The sequence below is a fragment of the Saimiri boliviensis genome, chromosome 6 (genome assembly GCF_048565385.1).
Source record: "Saimiri boliviensis isolate mSaiBol1 chromosome 6, mSaiBol1.pri, whole genome shotgun sequence".
NCBI lineage: Eukaryota > Metazoa > Chordata > Mammalia > Primates > Cebidae > Saimiri > Saimiri boliviensis.
Genome location: NC_133454.1, coordinates 24,372,284 through 24,396,874, shown reverse-complemented (window position 1 = coordinate 24,396,874; position 24,591 = coordinate 24,372,284). Strand labels below are relative to the sequence as shown.

Genomic DNA, 24,591 nt, shown 5'->3' with positions numbered 1-24,591 from the left:
ATGAATCATAGCTTTGAAGCATCTAAATGTGTGAACAGACATTATTAGTCTGCTCCCCCTAGGCACCGGCTTGATGGCGTACACAGCTCAGGCCTCTCCTCTTCCTAACAAAGTCACCTTCTATGGGACACCTAGGGGTTATTCGTTATACAGGGAAAAAAAGATTCTAGATGAAAGATCAGAGGTGCATGATGAAATAAAGAGCAATTTTTAAAAAAGTAAATATGCAGGTTAATCTAAATGAATATGAACTATACAAACAAAATAACAATAACGTCGTATGTGTTTAGAAAATTATGTAGGATAAAAATACATGATGAGAATGGCTTATAAGTCAGAAGGAGGTAAATGAAGTTAACATGTTTCAAGATCCTTGTATTGTCCAGAAAAAAATGTTAAAATCTAATTAATATAAAACTTTGGTGAGTCAAGATTTCATGTTGTAATTTCCAGGATAGTTACAAAAAAGCAAGAGTGAGTAGGAGAGAAAATATGGGTATATCCTCTAAGTTGATAGAGGAAAAAATGAAGTAATAAAAAAATACTTAATATAAAATAAGGCAAGAAAAGGGGGGAAAGAAAAAAAAAACAGGGCTGGGTATGTTGGCTCACACCTGTAATCCCAGCAATTTGCAAGTTTGAGGCAGGCAAATCACTTGAGCTCAGGAGTTTGAGACCAGCCTGGACAAAATGGCGAAACCCTGTCTTCACAAAAAAATACAAAAATCAGCTGGGTGTGGTGGCTTGCACCTGCAGTCCTAGCTATCTGGGAGGCTGAAGTGGGAGGATCACTCAAGCTTGGGAGGCAGAGGCTGCAGTAAGCCAAAATCATGCCACTGTACTCAGCTTGGGCAACAGAGCAAGACCTTGCCTCAAAAAAAAAAAAAAAAAAAAAAAAACAAACAGAACTGATATGACAATAGCATTAGAAAGATTATGGATGTAAGCTCAAATAAAATATATTAGTGATTATATTAGTTCAGAGATTTTTTTAAATTTGGAACATAAAGTATCGCCAAACTGAATTTGAGAAACTCAACCATATTCTATTTATCAGTGAAACTTCCAAAACATGAGATATAGAAAGGTTAAAAAAAAAAGTATAGAAAAGATAAACCATGCAAAGCTAACATAGCTATATTAGTTATTATACAAAATAGTCTTCAAGTTAAAAACATATGAAGAAAATGAAAGACTATGCTGCAACTTTGCCCTAGGATCAAAGACTTCATTGGTACTCAGGCTTGTGACTGACTTACATGCTACATCCTGGCAGAAGATGATCACAAATGGGAAATGGCTACAAGGAAGATCATGGAAGCTGGCCAGTTGGCATCTCAGTCTTGGGAACAATGGTGAGGGTTCCAAGCCATGCTTATGGTCAATGTAAAAGCCTGTTGTGAGGAATATTTCTATAAAATGCCTGGAAGAGCGATTCCAAAAAGTGGCTAGGGACAAGTGCTCGACTGAGGCACTGTGGAATGGAAGTAATAATGACCAGAGGGACCGGTGTCATTTTGATAACCAGAGTTTCCTCTTACCACTACCACACTATTTTTGCTGTCTTGTGGTAAGCCCCAGGTCTTTGATACCACTCAAGTGGTGGGGAGAGAGGCAGAAAGATTTGGATATTAGACTTTGCATAAACCTTGTCAACTATGGATCTCAGAGCTGGTATTTTAAAATTTATAAATATAAAGAAATGAATTATCTAATAGTATTTATATTTTAAACTGAAATACAAGTTCTGCGGAATAATTCAGAAACTGGCCCATAAATAAAATTGCAGATGAACCAATGAGAAGGCTAACTGATAACCCCCAATGGATAAGTAGGCAGAGGAAAATAAATTTTAAAAGAAAAGAAATTAAATAAACTTGTTCTGAAACTAAATTATTCAAATTAAAACAAAAAAATTTCATCAAGAAAAAACTTTCACAATATTAGAATATTTAATGTTGACTGTCATACAGCTCTGTTTTAAACAGAAATAGCTATAAAATTTTGAGAAAGTACTTTGGCAAGAGACATAATGAATTCTTTTTTTTTTTTTTTTTTTGAGACAGGGTCTGGCTCTGTCACCCAGGCTGGAGTGCAGAGGGTCTCTTGGGCCCAAAAGATCCTCCCACCTCAGCCTCCCAAGTAGCTGGGACTACAGGCACACACCACCATGCCTGGCTAATTTTGGGGCATAATGAATTTTAACAATGTTTATTCTTCTTGACTCAATAATGCCCCTTGTGGGAATCTATTCTAGGAACATTAGTCAGAATACAAAGATTTCTCTGCATTACTAGTTTATAAAAACAAGAAAACTGGACACACTTATAATGCCTAGTAATTAAATGGCTAAGTGTATAATAGCATCTGTCATGAAATATTTTTAAACCATTTTTAAATGATATTCATTAGGAGCTTTAAAATGTTAAAATGCTTACAGTTATTTTAAGTAAAAATGAAAAGTAAAATTATGTATACAGTATGAGCATAATATAAAAATAAGCATAGAAAAATATACCAAGTGATTATCTCTCAAGAATGAGAATAAACATAGGCCATATTTTCTAACATTTTGTATTTTACACATAAAATAACAAACCATGTTTTACTTCTATAAAGGAAAATATAACTGTATTCCATTTTTAAAAGCGCCATATCTGAACAAATTTTTCTCCCCCAAATACCAAATAACAAGTAAGATTTGCAGGAAGGGCGATCCGACTTTCAAGATGGCCGCCTAAGAACAGCTCAGGACTTCAGCTCCCAGTGAAAGTGCAGAGGGTGAGTGGACGCCGCATTTCCAGACGAACTCTTATTGCCCACAGACCAGGAGATACCCAGGCAGAGGGGTCGCCAGGGTCGCAGTCCCAGCCGGTGTGGCTGTTTTGGCCCCCGCGGGGCGGTTTCCGCCCGCGCGGCTGCTGTGACCACTCCCTGTTGCTGCGGTTCTCCGTACAAAAGCCACTGGTCTGGGAGCCCTCTTAGCTGGCGAGCAGAGCCTTGAGACGGCAGAATAGCCCATTCATCTGAAATAGCGAGCCAGGCCAGGAGATTCCTAGGCAAAAAATCCGCCAGGAGCCGGCGCCGCGGTTCGAGCCGACTCCGTGAGTCGCAGCACGGGAGATCCCGGCGCCTTTTCCACAAGCGACCGGAACGCGGGGTCGTTCAACTTAAAAGAAAAGACTCTGAGTCAGGGAGCCAGGTGATCAGGCTCGGTTGGTCCCACCCCTCCACCCCCAACAACAACGAAAACAAAAACAGTAATTGGAAACCCTCTGGGTGGAGCCCTTCAAACCAAGCACAGCTGAACCGGGGACAGTCCGGCTCCGTGGGGGAGGGGCTTCCGCCATTACTGAGACTCTCCACCGCTACGGAGGCAGGCTGCCGTTGCCGAGGCAACCCGCCGTTGCCGAGGCAACCTGCCACAACAAAGAGAGTCCGCCATAACAGAGGCGGGGCCACCATTGCCCAGACAGTTCTAACTACGCCCATATAAAAAGGACTACAGGGAAGAGCTCAGGGCACCTGGGCGGAGCCCACAGCAGCTCAGCAAAGCCCCTGCGGGCAGGCAGAGGCTAGGCTTGCTGCTAGCTGGGCGGGTCCGACCTGAAAAAAAAAAAAAATCAAAAAAGGCAGTAGTGCAACGGAAACTCATAAAGCTCCAACTCCCTGGGACAGAGACAGACAACAGGTGGATAAACCCACAAAAATGGGTAGAAACCAGCGTAAAAAGGATGAAAACTCCCGAAACCAGAACACCTCTCCTCCTAAAAGTGATCACAACTCCTCACCAGCAAGGGAACCAGACCGGATGGAGAAGGAGGGTGATGAAATGACAGAATCAGACTTCAGAAGATGGGTAGTAAGAAACTACAATGAGCTAAAAGAACATGTTCTAACCCATCGCAAAGAAAATAGGAACCTTGAAAAAAGATTGGACGAACTGCTGACGAGAATGGACAGCATAGAGAGGAGAATAAGTGAATTGATGGAGCTGAAAAACGCAACACGAGAACTTCGTGAAGCATGCACAAGCTTCAACAGCCGAATTGACCAAGCAGAAGAAAGGATATCAGAGGTCGAAGACCAACTCAATGAAATAAAAAGAGAAGGCAAGAACAGAGAAAAAAGCGCAAAAAGGAATGAACAAAATCTTCAAGAAATGTGGGACTATGTGAAAAGACCTAATCTACGTCTGATAGGTGTACCTGAATGTGATGAAGAGAATGAATCCAAGCTGGAAAATACTCTTCAGGATATTATCCAGGAAAACTTCCCCAACCTAGCAAGGCAGACCAATATTCAAATCCAGGAAATACAGAGAACACCACAAAGATATTCCTCAAGAAGAGCAACCCCAAGGCACATAATCGTCAGATTCACCAGGGTTGAAATGAAAGAGAAAATGCTAAGGGCAGCCAGAGAGAAAGGTCGGGTTACCCACAAAGGGAAGCCCATTAGACTCACAGCAGATCTCTCAGCAGAAACCCTACAAGCCAGAAGAGACTGGGGGCCAATATTCAACATCCTTAAAGAAAAGAACTTTCAACCCAGAATCTCCTATCCAGCCAAACTCAGCTTCATAAGTGAAGGAAAAATAAAATCCTTTGTGAACAAGCAAGCACTCAGAGATTTCATCACCACCAAACCTGCTCTACAAGAACTCCTGAAAGAGGCTCTACACACATAAAGGAAAAACCAGTACCAGCCACTCCAAAAACACACCAAATGGTAAAAAAGCAGCAACACAATCAAGAATCTGCATCAACTAACCAACAAAACAGCCAGGTAGCATCAAAATGACAGCATCAAATTCACACATAACAATACTATCCCTAAATGTCAATGGACTAAATGCCCCAATCAAAAGACACAGACTGGCAAATTGGATAAAAAGCCAAAACCCATCAGTGTGCTGTATCCAGGAAACCCATCTTACATGCAAGGATACACAAAGGCTCAAAATAAAGGGATGGAGGAAGATCTACCAAGCAAATGGAGAGCAAAAAAAGGCAGGAGTTGCAATTCTCATCTCTGATAAAATAGACTTTAAAGCAACAAAGATCAAAAGAGACAAAGAAGGACATTACATAATGGTAAAAGGATCACTGCAACAAGAAGAGCTAACGATCCTAAATATGTATGCACCCAATACAGGAGCACCCAGATACATAAGGCAAGTTCTTAATGACTTACAAAGAGACTTAGACTCCCACACAATAATAGTGGGAGACTTTAACACCCCATTGTCAATATTAGACAGATCAACCAGACAGAAAATCAACAAGGATATCCAGGACCTGAACACAGACCTGGAACGAGCAAACCTAATAGACATTTACAGAACTCTCCACCCCAAATCCACAGAATATACATTCTTCTCAGCACCACATCACACCTACTCTAAAATTGACCACATAATTGGCAATAAATCACTCCTCAGCAAATGCAAAAGAACAGAAATCATAACAAACAGTCTCTCAGACCACAGTGCAATCGAGTTAGAACTCAGAATGCAGAAACTAACTCAGAACCGCACAGCTTCATGGAAACTGAACAACTTGCTCTTGAATGTTGACTGGATAAACAATGAAATGAAGGCAGAAATAAAGATGTTCTTCGAAACCAATGAGAACGAAGACACAACATACCAGAATCTCTGGGACACATTTAAAGCAGTCTCTAGAGGAAAATATATAGCAATGAGTGCCCACATGAGAAGAAAGGAGAGATCTAAAATTGACACCCTATCATCAAAATTGAAAGAGCTAGAGGAGCAAGATCAAAAAAACTCAAAACCTAGCAGAAGACAGGAAATAACTAAGATCAGAGCAGAACTGAAGGAAATAGAGACACAAAAAACTCTTCAAAAAATCAATAAATCCAGGAGCTGGTTTTTTGAAAAGATCAACAAAATAGACAGACCACTAGCCAGATTAATAAAAAAGAAAAGAGAGAATAACCAAATTGATGCAATAAAAAACGATAAAGGGGATATCACCACAGATTCCACAGAAATCCAAACCATCATCAGAGATTATTACAAACAACTCTATGCACATAAACTAGTAAACCTGGAAGAAATGGATAAATTCCTGGACACCTGCATCCTCCCAAGCCTAAACCTGGAAGAAGCCGAAACCCTGAATAGACCAATAACATGGTCTGAAGTCGAGGCAGCAATAAAGAGCCTACCACCCAAAAAAAGCCCAGGTCCAGATGGGTTCACAGCTGAATTCTACCAGACATACAAGGAGGAGCTGATACCATTCCTTCTGAAACTGTTCCAGACAATCCAAAAAGAGGGAATCCTTCCCAAATCATTTTACGAGACAAACATCATCCTGATACCAAAACCCGGCAGAGACTCAACAAGAAAAGAAAATTTCAGGCCAATATCCATGATGAACATAGATGCAAAAATCTTCAATAAAATACTGGCAAACCGATTGCAACAGCATATCAAAAAGCTCATCCACCATGATCAAGTAGGATTCATCCCGGGGATGCAAGGCTGGTTCAACATACGCAAGTCCATAAACGTAATTCACCACATAAACAGAACCAAAGACAAAAACCACAGGATTATCTCGATTGATGCAGAGAAGGCTTTTGACAAAATTCAACAACCCTTTATGCTAAAAACCCTCAATAAACTAGGTATTGACGGAACGTATCTCAAAACAATAAAAGCTATTTACGACAAACCAACAGCCAATATCATACTGAATGGGCAAAAACTGGAAGCATTCCCTTTGAAATCTGGCACTAGACAAGGATGCCCTCTCTCACCACTCCTATTCAATATAGTACTGGAAGTTCTAGCCAGAGCAATCAGGCAAGAAAAAGAAATAAAGGGTATCCAAATTGGAAAGGAGGAAATCAAATTGTCTCTATTTGCAGATGACATGATTGTATATCTGGAAGACCCCATCATCTCAGCCCAAAATCTCCTGAAACTGATAAACAACTTCAGCAAAGTCTCAGGATACAAAATCAACGTGCAAAAATCACAAGCATTCCTATACACCAGTAATAGACTTCAAGAGAGCCAAATCAAGAACGAACTGCCATTCACAATTGCTACAAAGAGAATAAAGTACCTAGGAATACAACTAACAAGGAACGTAAAGGACCTCTTCAAGGAGAACTACAAGCCATTGCTCAACGAAATAAGAGAGGATACAAACAGATGGAGAAACATTCCATGTTCATGGTTAGGAAGAATCAACATCGTGAAAATGGCCATACTGCCCAAAGTAATTTACAGATTCAATGCTATTCCCATCAAGCTACCAATGACCTTCTTCACAGAACTGGAAAAAAACACCTTAAACTTCATATGGAACCAAAAGAGAGCCCGCATAGCCAAGTCAACTCTAAGCAAAAAGAACAAAGCAGGAGGCATCACACTACCGGACTTCAAACTATACTACAAGGCTACAGTAATCAAAACAGCATGGTACTGGTACCAAAACAGAGATATAGACCAATGGAACAGAACAGAGGCCTCACAGGAAATACAACATACCCACAACCATCTGATCTTCGACAAACCTGACAAAAACAAGCAATGGGGAAAGGACTCCCTGTTTAATAAATGGTGTTGGGAAAACTGGCTAGCCATGTGCAGAAAGCAGACACAGGACCCCTTCCTGACACCTTACACCAAAATTAACTCCAGATGGATTAAAGACTTAAACATCAGACCTAATACCATAAAAACCTTAGAAGAAAATCTAGGCAAAACCATTCAGGACATAGGTGTAGGCAAGGACTTCATGACCAAAACGCCAAAAGCAATGGCAACAAAAGCCAAAATAGACAAATGGGACCTAATCAAACTCCACAGCTTCTGCACGGCAAAAGAAACAGTCAGTAGAGTGAATCGGCAACCAACAGAATGGGAAAAAATTTTTGCAGTCTACCCATCTGACAAGGGGCTGATATCCAGAATTTACAAAGAACTAAAGCAGATCTACAAGAAAAAAACAAACAAGCCCATTCAAAAATGGGCAAAGGACATGAACAGATACTTTACAAAAGAAGACATACAGGAGGCCAACAAACATATGAAAAAATGCTCATCATCACTGGTCATCAGAGAAATGCAAATCAAAACCACATTGAGATACCATCTCACACCAGTTAGAATGGCGATCATTAAAAAATCGGGAAACAACAGATGCTGGAGAGGATGTGGAGAAATAGGAACACTTTTACACTGTTGGTGGGAATGTAAATTAATTCAACCATTGTGGAAGACAGTGTGGCGATTCCTCAAGGACCTAAAAATAGAAATCCCATTTGACCCAGCAATCCCATTACTGGGTATATATCCAAAGGATTATAAATCATTCTACTACAAGGACACGTGCACACGAATGTTCATTGCAGCACTGTTTACAATAGCAAAGACCTGGAACCAACCCAAATGCCCAACGATGATAGACTGGATAGGGAAAATGTGGTACATATACACCATGGAATATTATGCAGCCATCAAAAACGATGAGTTCACGTCCTTTATAGGGACATGGATGAACCTGGAAACCATCATTCTCAGCAAACTGACACAAGAGCAGAAAATCAAACACCGTATATTCTCGCTCATAGGCGGGTGTTGAACAATGAGAACACATGGACACAGGGAGGGGAGCACTACACACTGGGGTCTGTTGGGGGGAAATGGGGGAGGGGTGGGGGGTGGGGAGGTGGGAAGAGATAGCATGGGGAGAAATGACAGATACAGGTGAGGGGACGGAAGGCAGCAAAGCACACTGCCATGTGTGTACCTATGCAACAATCTTGCATGTTCATCACATGTACCCCAAAACCTAAAATGCAAAAAAAAAAAAAAAAAAAAAAAGATTTGCAGGAAGGTTAGAAGACATCAAGCCAGAAAAACTAAAAGGGTGGGGACAGTCCCGGAGTAGGAGTTTAGCCATGACAGGGTGCTGGGAAGGGATACCTGTCACTGTGTTCAGAATCCTAGGAAGCCCCTTAAGAACAATATGGGAAGGAAGAGGGTATAGAAGCAGCAGAGAAGGCAGGGTTCAGAGGCAGAGATCATGAAGACCAACTAGTGTAGGTATCAGTAACTCAGACAAAGAGACTAAAGAAAAGATACCGGGCAAACATTATCTGAGTAGAAGGACTGTGGACATTGGAAGCATGAAGCTTCCCACTGAGCCATGTTTGGTCTAAGTGTGAGACTGAGTACAGTGGAAGAAAGTACAACAGGTTAGGGTGCTAAGTATCCTACCCCAGCCCCAAAGGCAGGTCTCTCACCCACAAGCTGAGGAAAGCCCAGTTTTGTCTGCCTTCCCTACTATGCCACCAGATCTTTTCAACCTGAGGTAGAATCCAGATGGCTATCAGACCAAAATGCCCTTATACAAATAAAGTACATAAAGTGAAACTCACCAGTCAAAGTTAAAGTATTCGTTGGATGTTTCTATCCACAGTAACAGCAACATCACAGACAAGACAAATGAAATTATCAGGCACGGGCAAAATAATTGCTCTTTCTAGGAAGAGAAAAAAGAAATCTAACTTAGCTCCATTTATCCTTGTTACCTCAGCAGTTTCTATATACACTTGCCAAAGGTCATCATAGATGCAACTGCCATGTATTGCCCTCCTGAGGCTGGAGTGATCACTCTCTTCTTTTTACCCCTACCAAATCCTGTATAAACCTATTTATAATCTTTCTTACACTGAACTGGAATTACACATTTATATGTTTTATCAGATGCTACATTGCTTCCTCTTTGAGGAAAAGGAACACCTCTGCATTACCAATACATAGCATAGTTTCTTGAATGTAGCTGACTCTAGACAATCATCCACTGAATTCATCTGCCTCTCCAGTTACCACGTTTTGTTTAGTAATTAATTTATTGAGTAATTAATTCATTCATCATTAATCGGTTTATTTAGTCATCAATCTACCCCACTGCAGAAGAAAAGAGGAATCAGAGTTAAAGAATGAATTTTTTTTAAAGTACTTATTTGTTCCAGTAAAATGCTAGGGATTTTACAAGCTACCTTCATTTGATTTATTTCTCATTAGAGCCATATGAGTTAGGCATTAACTAACTTTTTGCAGAAGAAATCTCAGAGAGGTAAAATAATTGACTCAAGATCACGCAGCTAAGAAGTGGCAGTGGCAGGACTAGAACCCAGATCTGTGTAAGCTCAAAGCCAAAAATGGAGGTTATCATTATGGAGGAGGTACTGCTTTCTCTTTGAAGGCAAAGAAGTCTCCCTATGTTAGTTTTGTCCCTTCCAGTAATATGTCCTTCACAGAATCAAATAATCATTCTAAAACACAGCTCAGACTACATCACCAACTTAAAGTCTTTGGGGATTCTTTATTCCCCACATGGCAGAGGTCAAATTCTTAAAACCACACAACATTGGACCCATCTCCCTCTCTAGCTTTTTTTCCCCTCACTTCTTCATTCATATCCTCTCCTTCATCTAAAATAACCTATATCAATCTCCAAATTCATTATGCCCTTTGGTTCCTCCTCCAATGCCAATTCTTCCACTATCCCCAATTCTCTACCTATCCAATTCTTAATCACCCGTCACCTTCTAAAATAGTGATCTTTGGCCCTACCCTTGGTACCTGCCTGTGCACATGCACATACAGTTATAGCACTTCTCTTACTATATAGAGATTTTGTGTGTGTGTGTGTGTGTGTGTGTGTGTGTGTGTGTGTACTTATCTTTCCCCACAGCAGATTGAATTCCTTGAGAGCTGGAACCATGCCTGAAGCACTCATATTATCTCCAGTGACTAACATAGAGGCCAAATATCTGGGCAGGAAAGATACAGGGAACAGAAGAACATTCCTGCCTACTCCAGGGAAACCTCCCATTTTCTACCCCTTTCCTTGTATTCCCCACCTCAGGTATAAGAAATTCATTATTTAATTGGTCTGATTCTAGGACCCTAGCTGGGCCACGTTTACAAATAAGTAAAGGTACATGATTTCGCTCTTCTTTTCTCATTTCAATGTGCTGATCATTTAATCTCTTAAACCACGTAGCTCACCAAAGGGTCCCAACATATGGCTTACAAATAGAAAGATGCCCTAAAAGAGGCTAGGCCACATGCCACCACTCAGGCTTACTAGAGCTCTTCCTTTGGGAAAACCAGGCACTAGCTTGACCAGTAATAAAGGAGGACCTTGTTGCCCACTTTGCTGTTTTTTTCTCCTGAGAAGAGAAATTCACAGAGGAGAGCAAATTACAATTAAGGCATCCCTGTAATCCCTAGACAAAAATATCTAATTGTACCCAACCTCACTTTTTCTTCAAGATTTACTGAATGAATAAATGCAAAAGGGAATTAATGAATAAATGAATGACAGAGAGATAGTAAGGAAAAGTGAAGAATAAAAGTGAAAGAAAATGAAGAAAGCAAGTACATGTTTTAGTAAGTCTAACATTGGTGCAGTACTTTTATGAAAGAAATGGAGCCCTAGCATCCCCAGTCCTGGAGACTGTAAAGAGCACCCATGAGGCCAGGGGCCAGCCTATGCTCCCCACATCTTAGAAAATGTGGTCCAGCTCCTTATCAGTCCGTACCCAACTGCAGCAACAAAATCCAACTTTAGCTTTTTCCCATTTTCTGAATTTCCACTGGCAACTATAGCAGCCAGTAAGGAAGGTGACATAGCATTGGTGGTAGGAGATGCGTGAAATCCATGAATTAAGCTTTTTTGGTTTTCCTGTCTTGTTCCTCTTGGGCTCAATCCTGTTGACCTTCTTAAACATGATTCAACCGTTTGGCTGGAAAGACAAATAAAATAATCAGGATCTGTAGCTCCCCTTAATGTACCTTATCCCACCATTCTACAGAAAATTTCATCAATGATAGATGAATTTTTTAAAAACTGTTTATAATAAAGGATAAAATATTGGATTTGGGGCAGAAGAATAGAGCTTCATCCTACCTTTCCCACTAACTTGTTGGCTGTTTATTGTGATCATTGTACCATTCTAGGTTTACTTTTCTTACCTCTAAAATGGGACCATATTCCCTGTCCTCATCAACTAATAGATGCTGAAAGAATCAAATTAGATAATAGATACAAATGTGCTTTGTAAATTGCAACATGCTGTTGAAATAACTTGAGAAAGTAAAGGCCCAAGTGAGGTATATGAAAATAGAATCCTTGACTAATAAGTGACAGACACACAGCTGGCTGTTTCTTCCCTTTCTTTCCTCTCCCATATGGAATCAGTTAGGATTAGCTTCAGTTATGAATAATGAAACCTTCAAAACAACAACTGAAATATGATGTTTATTTTTCCTTTGCCAGCAAAAAATATTTCAGAGATAGAAAGAACAAAATATATAGCATGTGGCTTCACAATGGCATTAAGAACACAGGCACCCACCACGACCTGCACCTGTGTACATCATTAAGGGTCCTGCCGGCAAGCCAACATCACCTGGTACCACTACCACCACCAATGCCTACCCACATATGCGACCTGGGTACCTACATACTGACCCATCCATCCTATTGCTGTCACTGCTAGAACCAGTGCATGCTACCTGGGAAAGCTACTGGCATAACTGATACCACATATGCTCCCCAGGGCTCCAAGGTCCCACCCACCTTCCCAGCACACTGCTAACACTGTCAGTACCCAAGCAAGCCACCTAGAGACCTAAAAATTGGCCCACCTAGACCTGCTAACACCACTGCCTATGTACACTGGTCAGGGGCCTAAGGACAGGAACACTTGGCCTGCTACCACCACCACTGGGGCCTGAGGATTGGCCTGCCTGATGTCCCCATTGCCAGCAAAGCCTCACCACAGCCTCAGTTAACGGCCACAACCTAAACCACTAACAAAATCACAGACACCAAGGATACTGATTACAGCCAAAGAAATGCCAGGGAGACCATACTACCACATGAACCCAGAATCAAAGCTAAAGTGCCCTACTCAACCAACACTATAGATAAATCTACAGAAAAAAAAAATCTTCCCCTATGAAGGCCAATCCAAAAAATTAGAAAAAGCAACTGTTACAGCAGATGTGCAGATACCAACATAAGGACACAAGAAACAAAAAAGCAAGGAAACACGACAACTTAGAGTAACAATAATTCTCCAGCAAGAGATTCCAATGTAAAAGAAATGTGTGAAATGCCTACAAATAATTTAAAATAACAATTTAAATATACTCAGTGAGATACAAGAGAACACTGATAAATAATAAAAAGAATTCAGAAAAACAATTCAGAAATCAAATGAGATAATTCAATAAGGAGATATTATTTCAGAACCCGAGGGCAAGTCATTTGAAATAACCCACTAAGGTGAAAGAAACAGAGAAAGGAAAGGAAAATAGATGGGAGGGGAGGGGAGGGGAGGGGAGGGGAGGGGAGAGGGGAAGGGAAAGGACAGGGGAAAGGAGAGGGAAAAGGAGAGGGTAATAAGAGGGGAAGGGAAAACGGAAAGGGAAGGGGAAGGAAAGGGGATAAAGAAAAGAAAAAGAAAAGGAAAGGAGGGAGGGAGGGAGGGAGGGAGAGAGGGAAGAAGGGAAGGAGAGAGGGAGGGAGGGAGGGAGGGAGGAAGGGAGGAAGGGAGGAAGGGAGGAAGAAAGCCAGCCATGCATGCATGGTGGCTCACACCCAGAACTTTGGGAGGCAGAGGTGGGAGGATCATTTGAGGTCAGGAGTTTGAGACCAGACTAGCCAACATGGTAAAACCCTGTCTCTACCAAAAATACGAAAATTGGCTGGGCGTGGTAGTGCCTGTCTGTAATCCCAAGTACTTGGGAGACTGAGGCAGGATAATCACTTTAACCTAAAAGGTGAAGGTTGCAGTGAACTGAGATGCATCACTGCAATCCAGCCTGGGCAAAGGGTGAAACTTTATCTCAAAAAAGGGAAAGGGAAGGGGAAGGAAAAGGGGAGGGAAAAAGGAGGGAGGGAGAGAGGGAGGGAAGGAGGGAGAGAGGGAAGGCGGGAAGGCGGGAAGGCAGGCAGGCAGGCAGGCAGGCAGGCAGGCAGGCAGGCAGGCAGGCAAGCAGGCAGGCAGGCCACAGTGGCTCACACCTGTAATCCCACCACTTTGGGAAGGCAAGGTGGGTGGATCATTTGAGGTCAGGAATTCAAGACCAGCCTGGCCAACATGGCAAAACCCCGTCTCTACTAAAAATACAAAAATTAGCCAGGTGTGGTAGTGCACATCTATAATCCCAGGTACCTGGGAGGCTGAGGCAGGAGAATCACTTCAATCTGGAAGGCAGAGGTTGCAGTGAGCCAAGATCACACCATTGCACTCCAGCCTGGGTAACAGAGCAAGACTCCATCTCGAAACAAAAGAAAGAAGGCAGGCAGGCAAGGAGGGAGGGATGGAGAGAGGGGAGGGAAAGAGAAGGAGGGAGGGAAGAAGGGAGGGAAGAAAGGAGAAAGAGAAAGGAAAGAAGGAAATGAGGGAGGGAAAAAAAATAAAGAAACCCTACATGACATTTTGGAAAAGCCTAGAAAACTTATTTAATAAAATAATCACCAAAAATTACCCAAGTCTTGCAAGGGATTCAGACATCCAGATAGTGGAAGCTAAAGATCCCCAAACAGATTCAACCCAGAAAGGTCTTCTCCAAGGCACTTTATAGTCAAACTACCAAAAGTCAAAGACAGAGAATTCCAAAAACAGTAAGAGAAAAGCATCAAGTCGCATATAAGGGAATCCAGTTAGACTAATAGTGGATTCCTCAGTAGAAATCTTACACTCTAGGAGAGGATGGGATGAAAGAAAAACTTTCAATGTGCTGGAAGAAAACAAAGACCAAATGGACCTAACAGATATATACAGAACATTTTATTCAACAATTAAAGAATGCACATTCTTCCCATCAGAACATAAAACATTCTCCAGAATAGGCTACATGTTAGGCCATAAAACAAGTCTGAACAAATTTGTAAAAATTTGAATCACATTAAGTATCTTTTCTGATCACAATGGGAAAAAAAATAGAAATCAATAACGAGAAATTTTTGAAACTGTAAAAAAACATGGAAATTATTTTAACAACATACTCCTGATTGACAATTGGTCAACAAAGAAATTAAGAAGAAAAACAAACAAAAAAAAGTCTTGAAACAAATGAAATGAAAACACACATACTAAAACCTATGGGATACAGCAAGAGCAATGCTGAGACGGAAATTTACAGCAGTAAAAATCTACATCAAAAAGTAGAAAGAGGGCCGGGCGCGGTGGCTCAAGCCTGTAATCCCAGCACTTTGGGAGGCCGAGGCAGGTGGATCGCGAGGTCGAGAGATCGAGACCATCCTGGTCAACATGGTGAAACCCCGTCACTACTAAAAATACAAAAAACTAGCTGGGCATGGTGGCGCATGCCTGTAATCCCAGCTATTCAGGAGGCTGAGATAGGAGAATTGCCTGAGCCCAGGAGGCGGAGGTTGCAGTGAGCCGAGATCGCGCCATTGCACTCCAGCCTGGGGAACAAGAGCGAAACTCCGTCTCAAAAAAAAAAAAAAAAAAAAGTAGAAAGATTTCAAATAAATAATTATGTACCTCAAGGAACCAGAAAAACAAAAACAAACCAAACCCAAAATTAGTAGAAAGAAATAATAAATATTAGAGCAGAACTAAATGAAATAGAAACTAAAAAACAACATAAAGAATTCAATGAATAGATTAACAAAACTGATAAACCACTAAAAGACCCCTCAAAAAACAAAATCAGAAATTAAAAAGGAGATCTTTACAGTGAAAATTACAAAACACTGATGAAAGAAACTGAAGAGGACAGACAAATGAAAAGACATCCCATACTCATGGATTGGTAGCAGTAATATTGTGAAAATGACCATGCTACCCAAAGCAATCTACAGATGTAATGCAATCCATATCAAAACAATCATAACATCCTTGACAGAAATAGGAGAAACAATCCAAAATTTATATGGAACCACAAAAGACTCTGAATAGCAAAAGCAATCCAGAGCAAAATGGACAAAGGTGGAGGTATCAGAACACCTGATTTCAAAACATACTATAAAGCTATAGTAACCAAAACAGCATGGTCTTGGCACAAAAATAGACACATAGATCAATGAAAAAGAATAGAGAACCCACAAATAAATCCACGTATTTATAGTCAATTGATTTTTTTTTTTTGAGACGGAGTTTCGCCCTTGTTACCCAGGCTGGAGTGCAATGGCGCGATCTCGGCTCACCGCAACCTCCGCCTCCTGGGCTCAGGCAATTCTCCTGCCTCAGCCTCCTGAGTAGCTGGGATTACAGGCACGTGCCACCATGCCCAGCTAATTTTTTGCACTTTTAGTAGAGACGGGGTTTCACCATGTTGACCAGGATGGTCTCGATCTCTCGACCTCGTGATCCACCCGCCTCGGCCTCCCAAAGTGCTGGGATTACAGGCTTGAGCCACCGCGCCCGGCGTCAATTGATTTTTAACAATGGCACCAAGAACACACATTGGAGAAAGGACACCTTCTTCAATAAATGAGGCTAGGAAATGATATTCATATGCAGAATAATAAAACTAGAACCCTATCTCTCACCATATACAAAAAAAAATCAACACAAAATGGATTAAAGACTTAAATGTAAAACCTGAAACTATAAAACCACTAGAAGAAAACACAGGAGAAAGGTAAGACATTGGTATAGGAAAATATTTTATAGCTAGGATCTCAAAAGCACAAGCAACAAAAACAAAAATAGATAAATGGTACTATTTTAAACTACAATGTTTCTGTGCAGCAAATGAAACAACAAACAGAATAGAGATAAACTGCTGAATGAAACAAAATATCTGCAAACTATTCATCCGACAAGGGAAACATATCCAGAATACACGAGGAATTCAAATAACTCAAGAGCAAAAGAAAAAAAAAAATCCATCAGAAAGTGGGCCAAAAACCTAAATAGACATTTCTCATCAGAAGACAAATAGCTAATGTTCAACATCACTAATAATTAGGGAAACACAAATCAAAACCACAATGAGATATTATCTTACCCCTGTTAGAAGGGCTATTATCAAAAAGGCAAAAAACAAAGAAGCTGGCAAAGATGGAGGGCTTACACTCTAATTTATGATCCCATCAGCATAAATCAGTACAGCCTATAAAAACAATATGAAGATTTCTCAAAAAACTAAAATATTGTAGTAATCATATGATCCAGCAATCCCACCACTTGATAGTTATCCAAAGAAAGGAAATCAGTATATCAAATGGATCCCTGCACCCCCATGTTTATTGCAGGACTATTCACAACTGCAAAGATAGAGAACCACCCCTAAGTGTCCATCAATGGACAAACAGATAAAATGAGCTTATATATACAATGCAATACTATTCAGCCATAAAAAGAAAATGAAATTCTGTCATTTGCAGCAGTATAGATGGTACTGGTGGTCATTATGTTCAGTGAAATAAGTCAGGCACAAAAAGACAAATATTGTATATTCTCACTCATGTGGGAGCTTAAAAAATTGATCTTATGGAGGTAGAGAATAGAATGATAATTACCAGATTCTGGGAAGGACATGGAAATCTGTTGGGGGGGAGGGGATGAAGAAAGGTAGGTTAATAAGTACAATAAGTACACACCTACAGTTAGAGAGGAGTAAGTTCTGGTGGTTAATAGCATAGTGGGGTGACTATAGGTAACAATATATTGTATACTTTAAAACAGCTAGAAGATTTGAAATATCCCCTGTACAAAGAAATAATAATAAACGTTCAAAGTGATAGATATCCTAAACACCCTGATTTTACCATTACACATTCTATGCGTGTATCAAAATATCACATGTATACCATAAATAAGTATACACATTTCCACTTGAATTCTGGCAGAAAAAAAAAAGAAAAATAAAAAAATAAGTATACACATTATGTATTAATAAAAATAAATTTTTAGAAACTCTAATATTTCCTTTTGTTTCTTCCATCAGCATAGACATTTACATATTTGAGAGTTAATATATAATTATTCATATTTGATGTGGTTTTGGTATCTGATTATATTCTCATTTTTATTAATAAATCTACAAAATTTTTTTTTAAAAAACCCTAAAGTATCATAAATCAAAATTCATTGATCGTCCAAAGAGAAACAGAGAAACCCAAAATTATAGTCCGGGATTTCAAAACGCTTTTCTCAATAATAGTAAAACAGGATAGAGTAGACTTGAAAAACACTAGAACTGAAAATACTAGAATTAAATTAGAAATCAATAATAATAAGATAGTTGGAAAAGTCTTAAATATTTTTAAATTAAATAGCAACTTCTAAGTCACTCTGGATTAAAACAATCAAAAAGGAAATTAAAACCTTTCGAACTGAATAAAAATGAAACCACAACATAGAAACATTTGTAAGGTATAATTAAAGCAGTACTTAGATGGATATTTATAATGCTAAATGCCCATATTAGAAAACAACAAAATTTTCTAAATCAATGACCTTAGTTTCCATCTTTAGACAATCAGTAAGAGTGGAACAAATTAAACACAAAGTTAATCGAAGAATAGGAATAGTAACAACAAGAGATAATAGAAAAATAGGAAAAAAGTCAATGAAATCAAAAGCTGGTTCTTTGAGAAGACCAACAAAACTAATAAATTTCCAACCAGGATCATTAAGGAGATCAAAAAGAAAGAAATACAAATTATCAATATCAGGAATAAGAGAGAACTATCACCCAGAGCCTAGAGATACCAAAAGAGTAACAATAAAGAATTTAGCACAACTTCATTCCCATAAATTCTATAGATATATGAAACTGGCAAATTCTTTGAAAGACAAAAACTACTGAAGTTCACTCAGGAAGGAATAGAAAACTTGAATAGCCCTTTATCTATCAATTGAATTGAATTTGTTGTTAAAAAGTCTTCCCATCAAGAAAAAGAAAAACAAATGGGTTCACTGGTGAATTCTACCAAACATCTAAGGAAAAAATAATACCAATTCTATAGAAAGTCTTACATTAGAAGAGAAGGGAAGACTTTCCAAAGCATTTTATGTGACTAATATCCTGACACCAAAAACAGAAAAAGACAGCATGAGAAAAGTACAAACCAATATCCCTGACGAATCCAGATGCAAAAATTCTTACCATACATCAATACATTCTGACCAAGTGTAGTTTTCCTAAGGACTGCAAAGATTATTCAACATTTAAAAATCAATTAACTTGGGGCCAGGCATGGTGACTCACTTCTGCAATCCTACAACTTTGGGAGGCTGAGGCAGGCAGACTACTTGAGCCCAAAGTTCAATACCAGCATGGGCAACATGGCCAAATCCTGTAACCACAAAAAAATACAAAAATTAGCTGGTGTGGTGGCATATGCCTGTAGTCCCAGCTTCAGGAGGCTGAGGCAGGAGGACTGCTTGAGCCTGGAGATGGAGGTTGCAGTGAGCTGAGATCACACACCATTGCACTCCAGCTTGGGCAACAGAGTGAGACTCTGTTTTGGGGAAAAAAAAAAATCAATAAACTTAATTAACCATATTATCAAACTAAAGAAGACAAACTACATGGCCATCTAAATAGATACATAAAACACTTTTGAGCAAATTCTAACTCTATTCCTGACAAAAACCCTAGGCACACTAGGAATAAAGGCAAATATTATGTCTTTATACAGAGAATATATTAAAAGCCAAGATCCAACTTCACACTTAATGGTGAAAGACTGATTGCTTTCTAAAGACTAAATGATTTTTCCTAAGATCAGAAATAAAGTAAAGATGTCTGTTATCACCAATCCTGTTTAACATTGTACTGGCAGTGCTAGCCAGTGCAATAAGGCTAGAAAAAGAAAGAAAAGGCATAAAGAATAGAAATAAATAAATAAAACTCTATTTCCAGATAAGAAGATTATCTATGTAGAAAATCTCCAGAATTCTACAAAAAGGCTCTTAGAATTAATAAGTGAGTTTGGCAAGGTAGAACCATATGCAAAAATCAAAAATTTTCATAGACTACAAATGAACAAATAGAAGGTAAAATTTTTAAATCACTATTTACATCATAAAACAGAAAAAGATGAGTGGGAAAATTGGTGAAATCTGAATAATATCAGAAGTTTAGTTACCAGTAATGTACTAATGTTATCTTAGTTTTAACAAATAAACCATAGTAAAATGATAATGCTGGGGAAAACTGAAACTGGGTAAGAGTATACAAGAACTGTCTGTGTTATCTGATTTTTCTGTAAATCTAAAATTATTCCAAGATGAAACATTTATTTAAAAATTAAATTTAAGCCAGGCTCGGTGGCTCACACCTGTAATCCCAGCACTTTGGGAGGCTGAGGTGGGTGGATCATCTGAGGTCAGGAGTTCGAGACCAGCCTGGCCAAGATAGTGAAACCCCATCTCTACCAAAAATAGAAAAATTAGCTGGGCGTGGTCTATAATCCCAGCTACTTGAGAGGCTAAGGCAGGAGAACTGCTTGAACCTAGGAGGTGGAGGTTGCAGTGAGCTGAGATTGCACCATTGCACTCCAGCCTGGGCTATAAGAGCAAGACTCCATCCCCCCACAAAAAAAAAACATTTTAAATTAAAGTGATGATTTACAATAGCAACAAACACATACTTAGGTATAAATCTAAAAAAATATGTGCAGGATCTGTATGCTGAAAACTATAAGACACTGATAAAAGAAATCAAAGACTCAAGTAAAGACTCATAGCAACACTGAGTCTTCTAATCTAAGTACTACGTTGTTGGATTAGAAGACTCAATATTGTTATAATCTCAATTCTTCCCAAACAGATCTACAGGTTCGACACAATTCCAATCAAAATCTCTGAGGACTTTTTTTGTAGAAATCAATAAGATGATTCTAATATTTATACAGAAAGGCAAAGAAAATAGAATAGCCAAAACAAGTTTGAGAAACAATGTATTTTGACTCAAACTACCCGAGTTCAAGACATAATATAAAGCTACAGTTACCAAGACAGTGTGGAATCAGCAAAAAGACAGACATAGAGATCAATGAAACAGAATATGGGTTCCAGAAAAAGGCCCATATATATATGGTCAATTTATGTTTGACAGCATTACAAAGGAAGGAGAAAGGACAGATTTTTGACAAATGGTTTGGAACAACTGGATATTCATCTGCAAACAAATGAACCTCAATTGACAACTTTGCATTCTTTGTAAAAATTAAATGGATCACAGACCTAAACATAAAATCTAAAGCTGGCCATTTGTCGCATCTCATGCCTGTAATCCCAGCACTTTGGGAGGCTGAGGCAGGAGGATCACTTGAGCCCAGGAGTTTGAGACCAGTCTCTGCAACACAGTGGGGCCCCATTTTCATAGAAAATACAAAAATTAGCCAAATGTGGTGGCTCACACCTGTAGTTGCAGCTACTCAGAAGGCTGGGGCAAGAGCATCACTTGAGCGGGGGAGGTTGAGGCTGCAGCAAGCCATGATGGTGCCACTATACTCCATTCTGGGTGACAGAATGAGACCCTGTCTCTAAATGAATAAATAAATAAAACCTAAAGCTATAAAACTTATGGGAGAAAACAGAGACAAAATCTGTGTCCCTGCTTTAGGCAAAGATGTGTTAGGTATAACAACAAAAGCATAATCCATAAAAGAAAAAACAGATAAACTGGACTTCATCAATATTAATAACTTCTAGTCTTCAAAAAACATTCTTAAGAAATAAAAAGGCAGGCCACAGATTAGGAGAAAAACTGTCCTATATCTTGATGGTGGTGTGCTTACACAACTATATGCATTTGTCAAAACTTGCAGAATTATACACTAAATAAGGGTGAATTTTAGTGTATATAAATTCTGTCTTAATTAGAAATTTCTTATATGATTTGATGTATGGATCTTGACTGGAACCCATGAAAAGACTTTTTGGAATAAATTGGTAGAAATTTGGATATTAACTTATTTACAGTTAGTTTAGTAAATTATTGTTAATTTTAGGTGTGAAAATGATGGTATGGTTATGTAAAAAAAATTCCTTTTTTAGAGTTTCACACAAAGTATTTACAGGTAAGATGGATAGTGTCTGCAATTCACTTTCAAATAGTTCATCTAAAAGATAAAGCAAATATTGGAAGAATGTTAACAATTATAAATATATGGGGTTATATTTTCCTGTATATTTAAAACAGTTCATAATTTAAAGCTGCTCTGAAGCCCGTTGCCTAGGTTTCATATACCAGCTTTGCCATATTTCGCTGTGCAACTTTAGGCAAGTTATGTAAGCATTCTGTACTGCAGTTTTCTCATCTTTAAATGTGGATGATAATGGTACGTACCAATATGGTTTGTGGGGATTATTGATTGAATCAATAGAAGTGAAGAACTTAGTTCTGGAAATATTGTAAACTGAATGTTGGTTTTCAATATAGTGATTACCTTTATCCATTCAGCACACTTTGAGCACTAAAATAACCAAGCCTTAGGTTATGCATCAAGAGCAAAATGATGAATAAGTCAAAGCTCCTATTATTGACAAGATTTAAATACAGTGGGAGAGATGTACATTAGCAATTGAGTATAATGTAATAACGTCTAGAATAAACATCTGTACAATGCACTAGGCAGCATGGAGAATAGAGTGATTAACTCAGTCTTAGAGCATAAAGAAAGACATTTTGGAAGTTCAGGAGGGAGGTGAAAAGACAGGGAAAATAAAGACTACCTACAGTTTTTTGTTGCTGTTGTTTTTGTTTTTGTTTTTGTTTTTTTAAAGCAGATTGAAATAAAAAGATCTTGGAGATTCAGTTTAAGAAAAGGGCCGGGCGCGGTGGCTCAAGCCTGTAATCCCAGCACTTTGGGAGGCCAAGGCGGGTGGATCACGAGGTCGAGAGATCGAGACCATCCTGGTCAACATGGTGAAACCCCGTCTCTACTAAAAATACAAAAAATTAGCTGGGCATAGTGGTGCGTGCCTGTAATCCCAGCTACTCAGGAGGCTGAGGCAGGAGAATTGCCTGAACCCAGGAGGCGGAGGTTGCGGTGAGCTGAGATCACGCCATTGCACTCCAGCCTGGGTAACAAGAGCGAAACTCCGTCTCAAAAAAAAAAAAAAAAAAAAAAGAAAGGGAATTGGGCACATACATTTGCCTTCCATTTCCTTGCAAACCTCTTTAAGTGACAGTGGAAAAGTATAATCAGGCCAGGCATGGTGGCTCATGATTGTAATCCCAACATTTTGGGAGACCAAGATGCACAGATAACCTGAGGTCAGGAGTTTGAGACCAGACTGGCCAGCATAGTGAAACCCCATCTCTACTAAAAATACAAAAATTAGCCAGGCATGGTGGTGCACACCTGTAGTCCCAGCTACTCAGGAGGCTGAAGCAGGAGAATCGCTTGAACCTGGGAGGTGGAGGTTGTGATGAGCTAAGATTGCACCACTACACTCCAGCCTGGGCAACAGAGCGAGACTTTGTCTCAGAAAAAAAAAAAAAAAAAATCAGTGTTTAGTTCTTACACTGGCCTCATAGGAAAACCAGGTAATTCCTCTCACCCAGAATATCATACATTCCCATCCTGGACCTTCCTTATGAGACAGAGGCCAGAGGTAGCAGTTGCTAGGCAACACTAACCACCCCACAGCTTCTCACCAGCCCAATGGAATACCATCAGCATCCCCAATATAAGAATTAGGTACTCCATCCCAATTAATTTGCCCAAAGAAAGAAGAAATCCCAAAAGACTATCTCACCCTCAAAAGTAGTTACCTCACCTCCTTCAATTCCTTGCTCAAATATCACCTTCTCAACAAGGTCAAACCTAACCACGTTATTTAATACTGCAACCTACTCCCTCCTTCTAAATCTCCACTGTGTTCACCTTTTTATTTTTTTTATAGAAAATAAAATATTGGCCAGGCGCAGTAGCTCATGTCTGTAATCCCAGCACTTGGGAGGCTGAGGTGGGTGGAGGATCATGAGGTCAGGAGATCAAGACCATCCTGGCTAGCACAGTGAAACCTCATTTCTACTAAAAATACAAAATATACCCGGGCGTGGTGGCACGCACCTGTAGTCCTAGCTACTCAGGAGGCTGAGGCAGGAGAATCACTTGAACCCGGGAGGCAGAGGTTGCAGTGAGCTGAGATCACGCCACTGCACTCCAGGCTGGGCAACAGAGTGAGACTCTGTCTCAAAAAAAAGAAAAAGAAAATATTATATAATTTAGTTAATTTAGGATATTTACTGTTTGTTGTCTGCCTTTACCTCCTAAAGTGTGTGTTCCATGGAAGATAAGGCCTTTTTTTTGTTCCCTGATGTATCCCTATTGGTATGGAGTAGGCACTCAATAAATGTTTATCAAACAAATGAATATGTTCTCATAAGCCAAAAAATTGTGAAAACCACTGTATTCATTTCCTACTGCTACTGTAACAAATTACCACAAACTCAGTGGCTTAAACAATGCACATTTATCATCTTATAGTTCCAGAGATGAGAAGTCCAAAATGAATTTCACTGGGTAGAAGTCAAAGTGTTGGCAGTACTGTATTCCTTCTAGAGGCTCTAACGGAGAA

At 39.5% G+C, this 24,591-nt stretch overlaps 1 protein-coding gene across 1 annotated transcript in view; it reads right to left on the bottom strand.

The window, feature by feature from the left end:
• Window positions 1–11,873, bottom strand: part of GDPD4 (glycerophosphodiester phosphodiesterase domain containing 4) — an 82,973-nt gene extending 71,100 nt beyond the window's left edge. Inside the window, exons 1-2 of the mRNA XM_003942963.3 lie at window positions 11,602–11,873; window positions 9,427–9,530 (exon numbers count right to left, since the gene is read on the bottom strand). Of these exons, the coding sequence (XP_003943012.1) occupies window positions 9,427–9,530; window positions 11,602–11,790 (293 nt within the window). The 5' untranslated portion in view covers window positions 11,791–11,873. The remainder of the gene's footprint in view (window positions 1–9,426; window positions 9,531–11,601) is intronic.
• Between the last annotated feature and the right edge of the window lie 12,718 nt (window positions 11,874–24,591).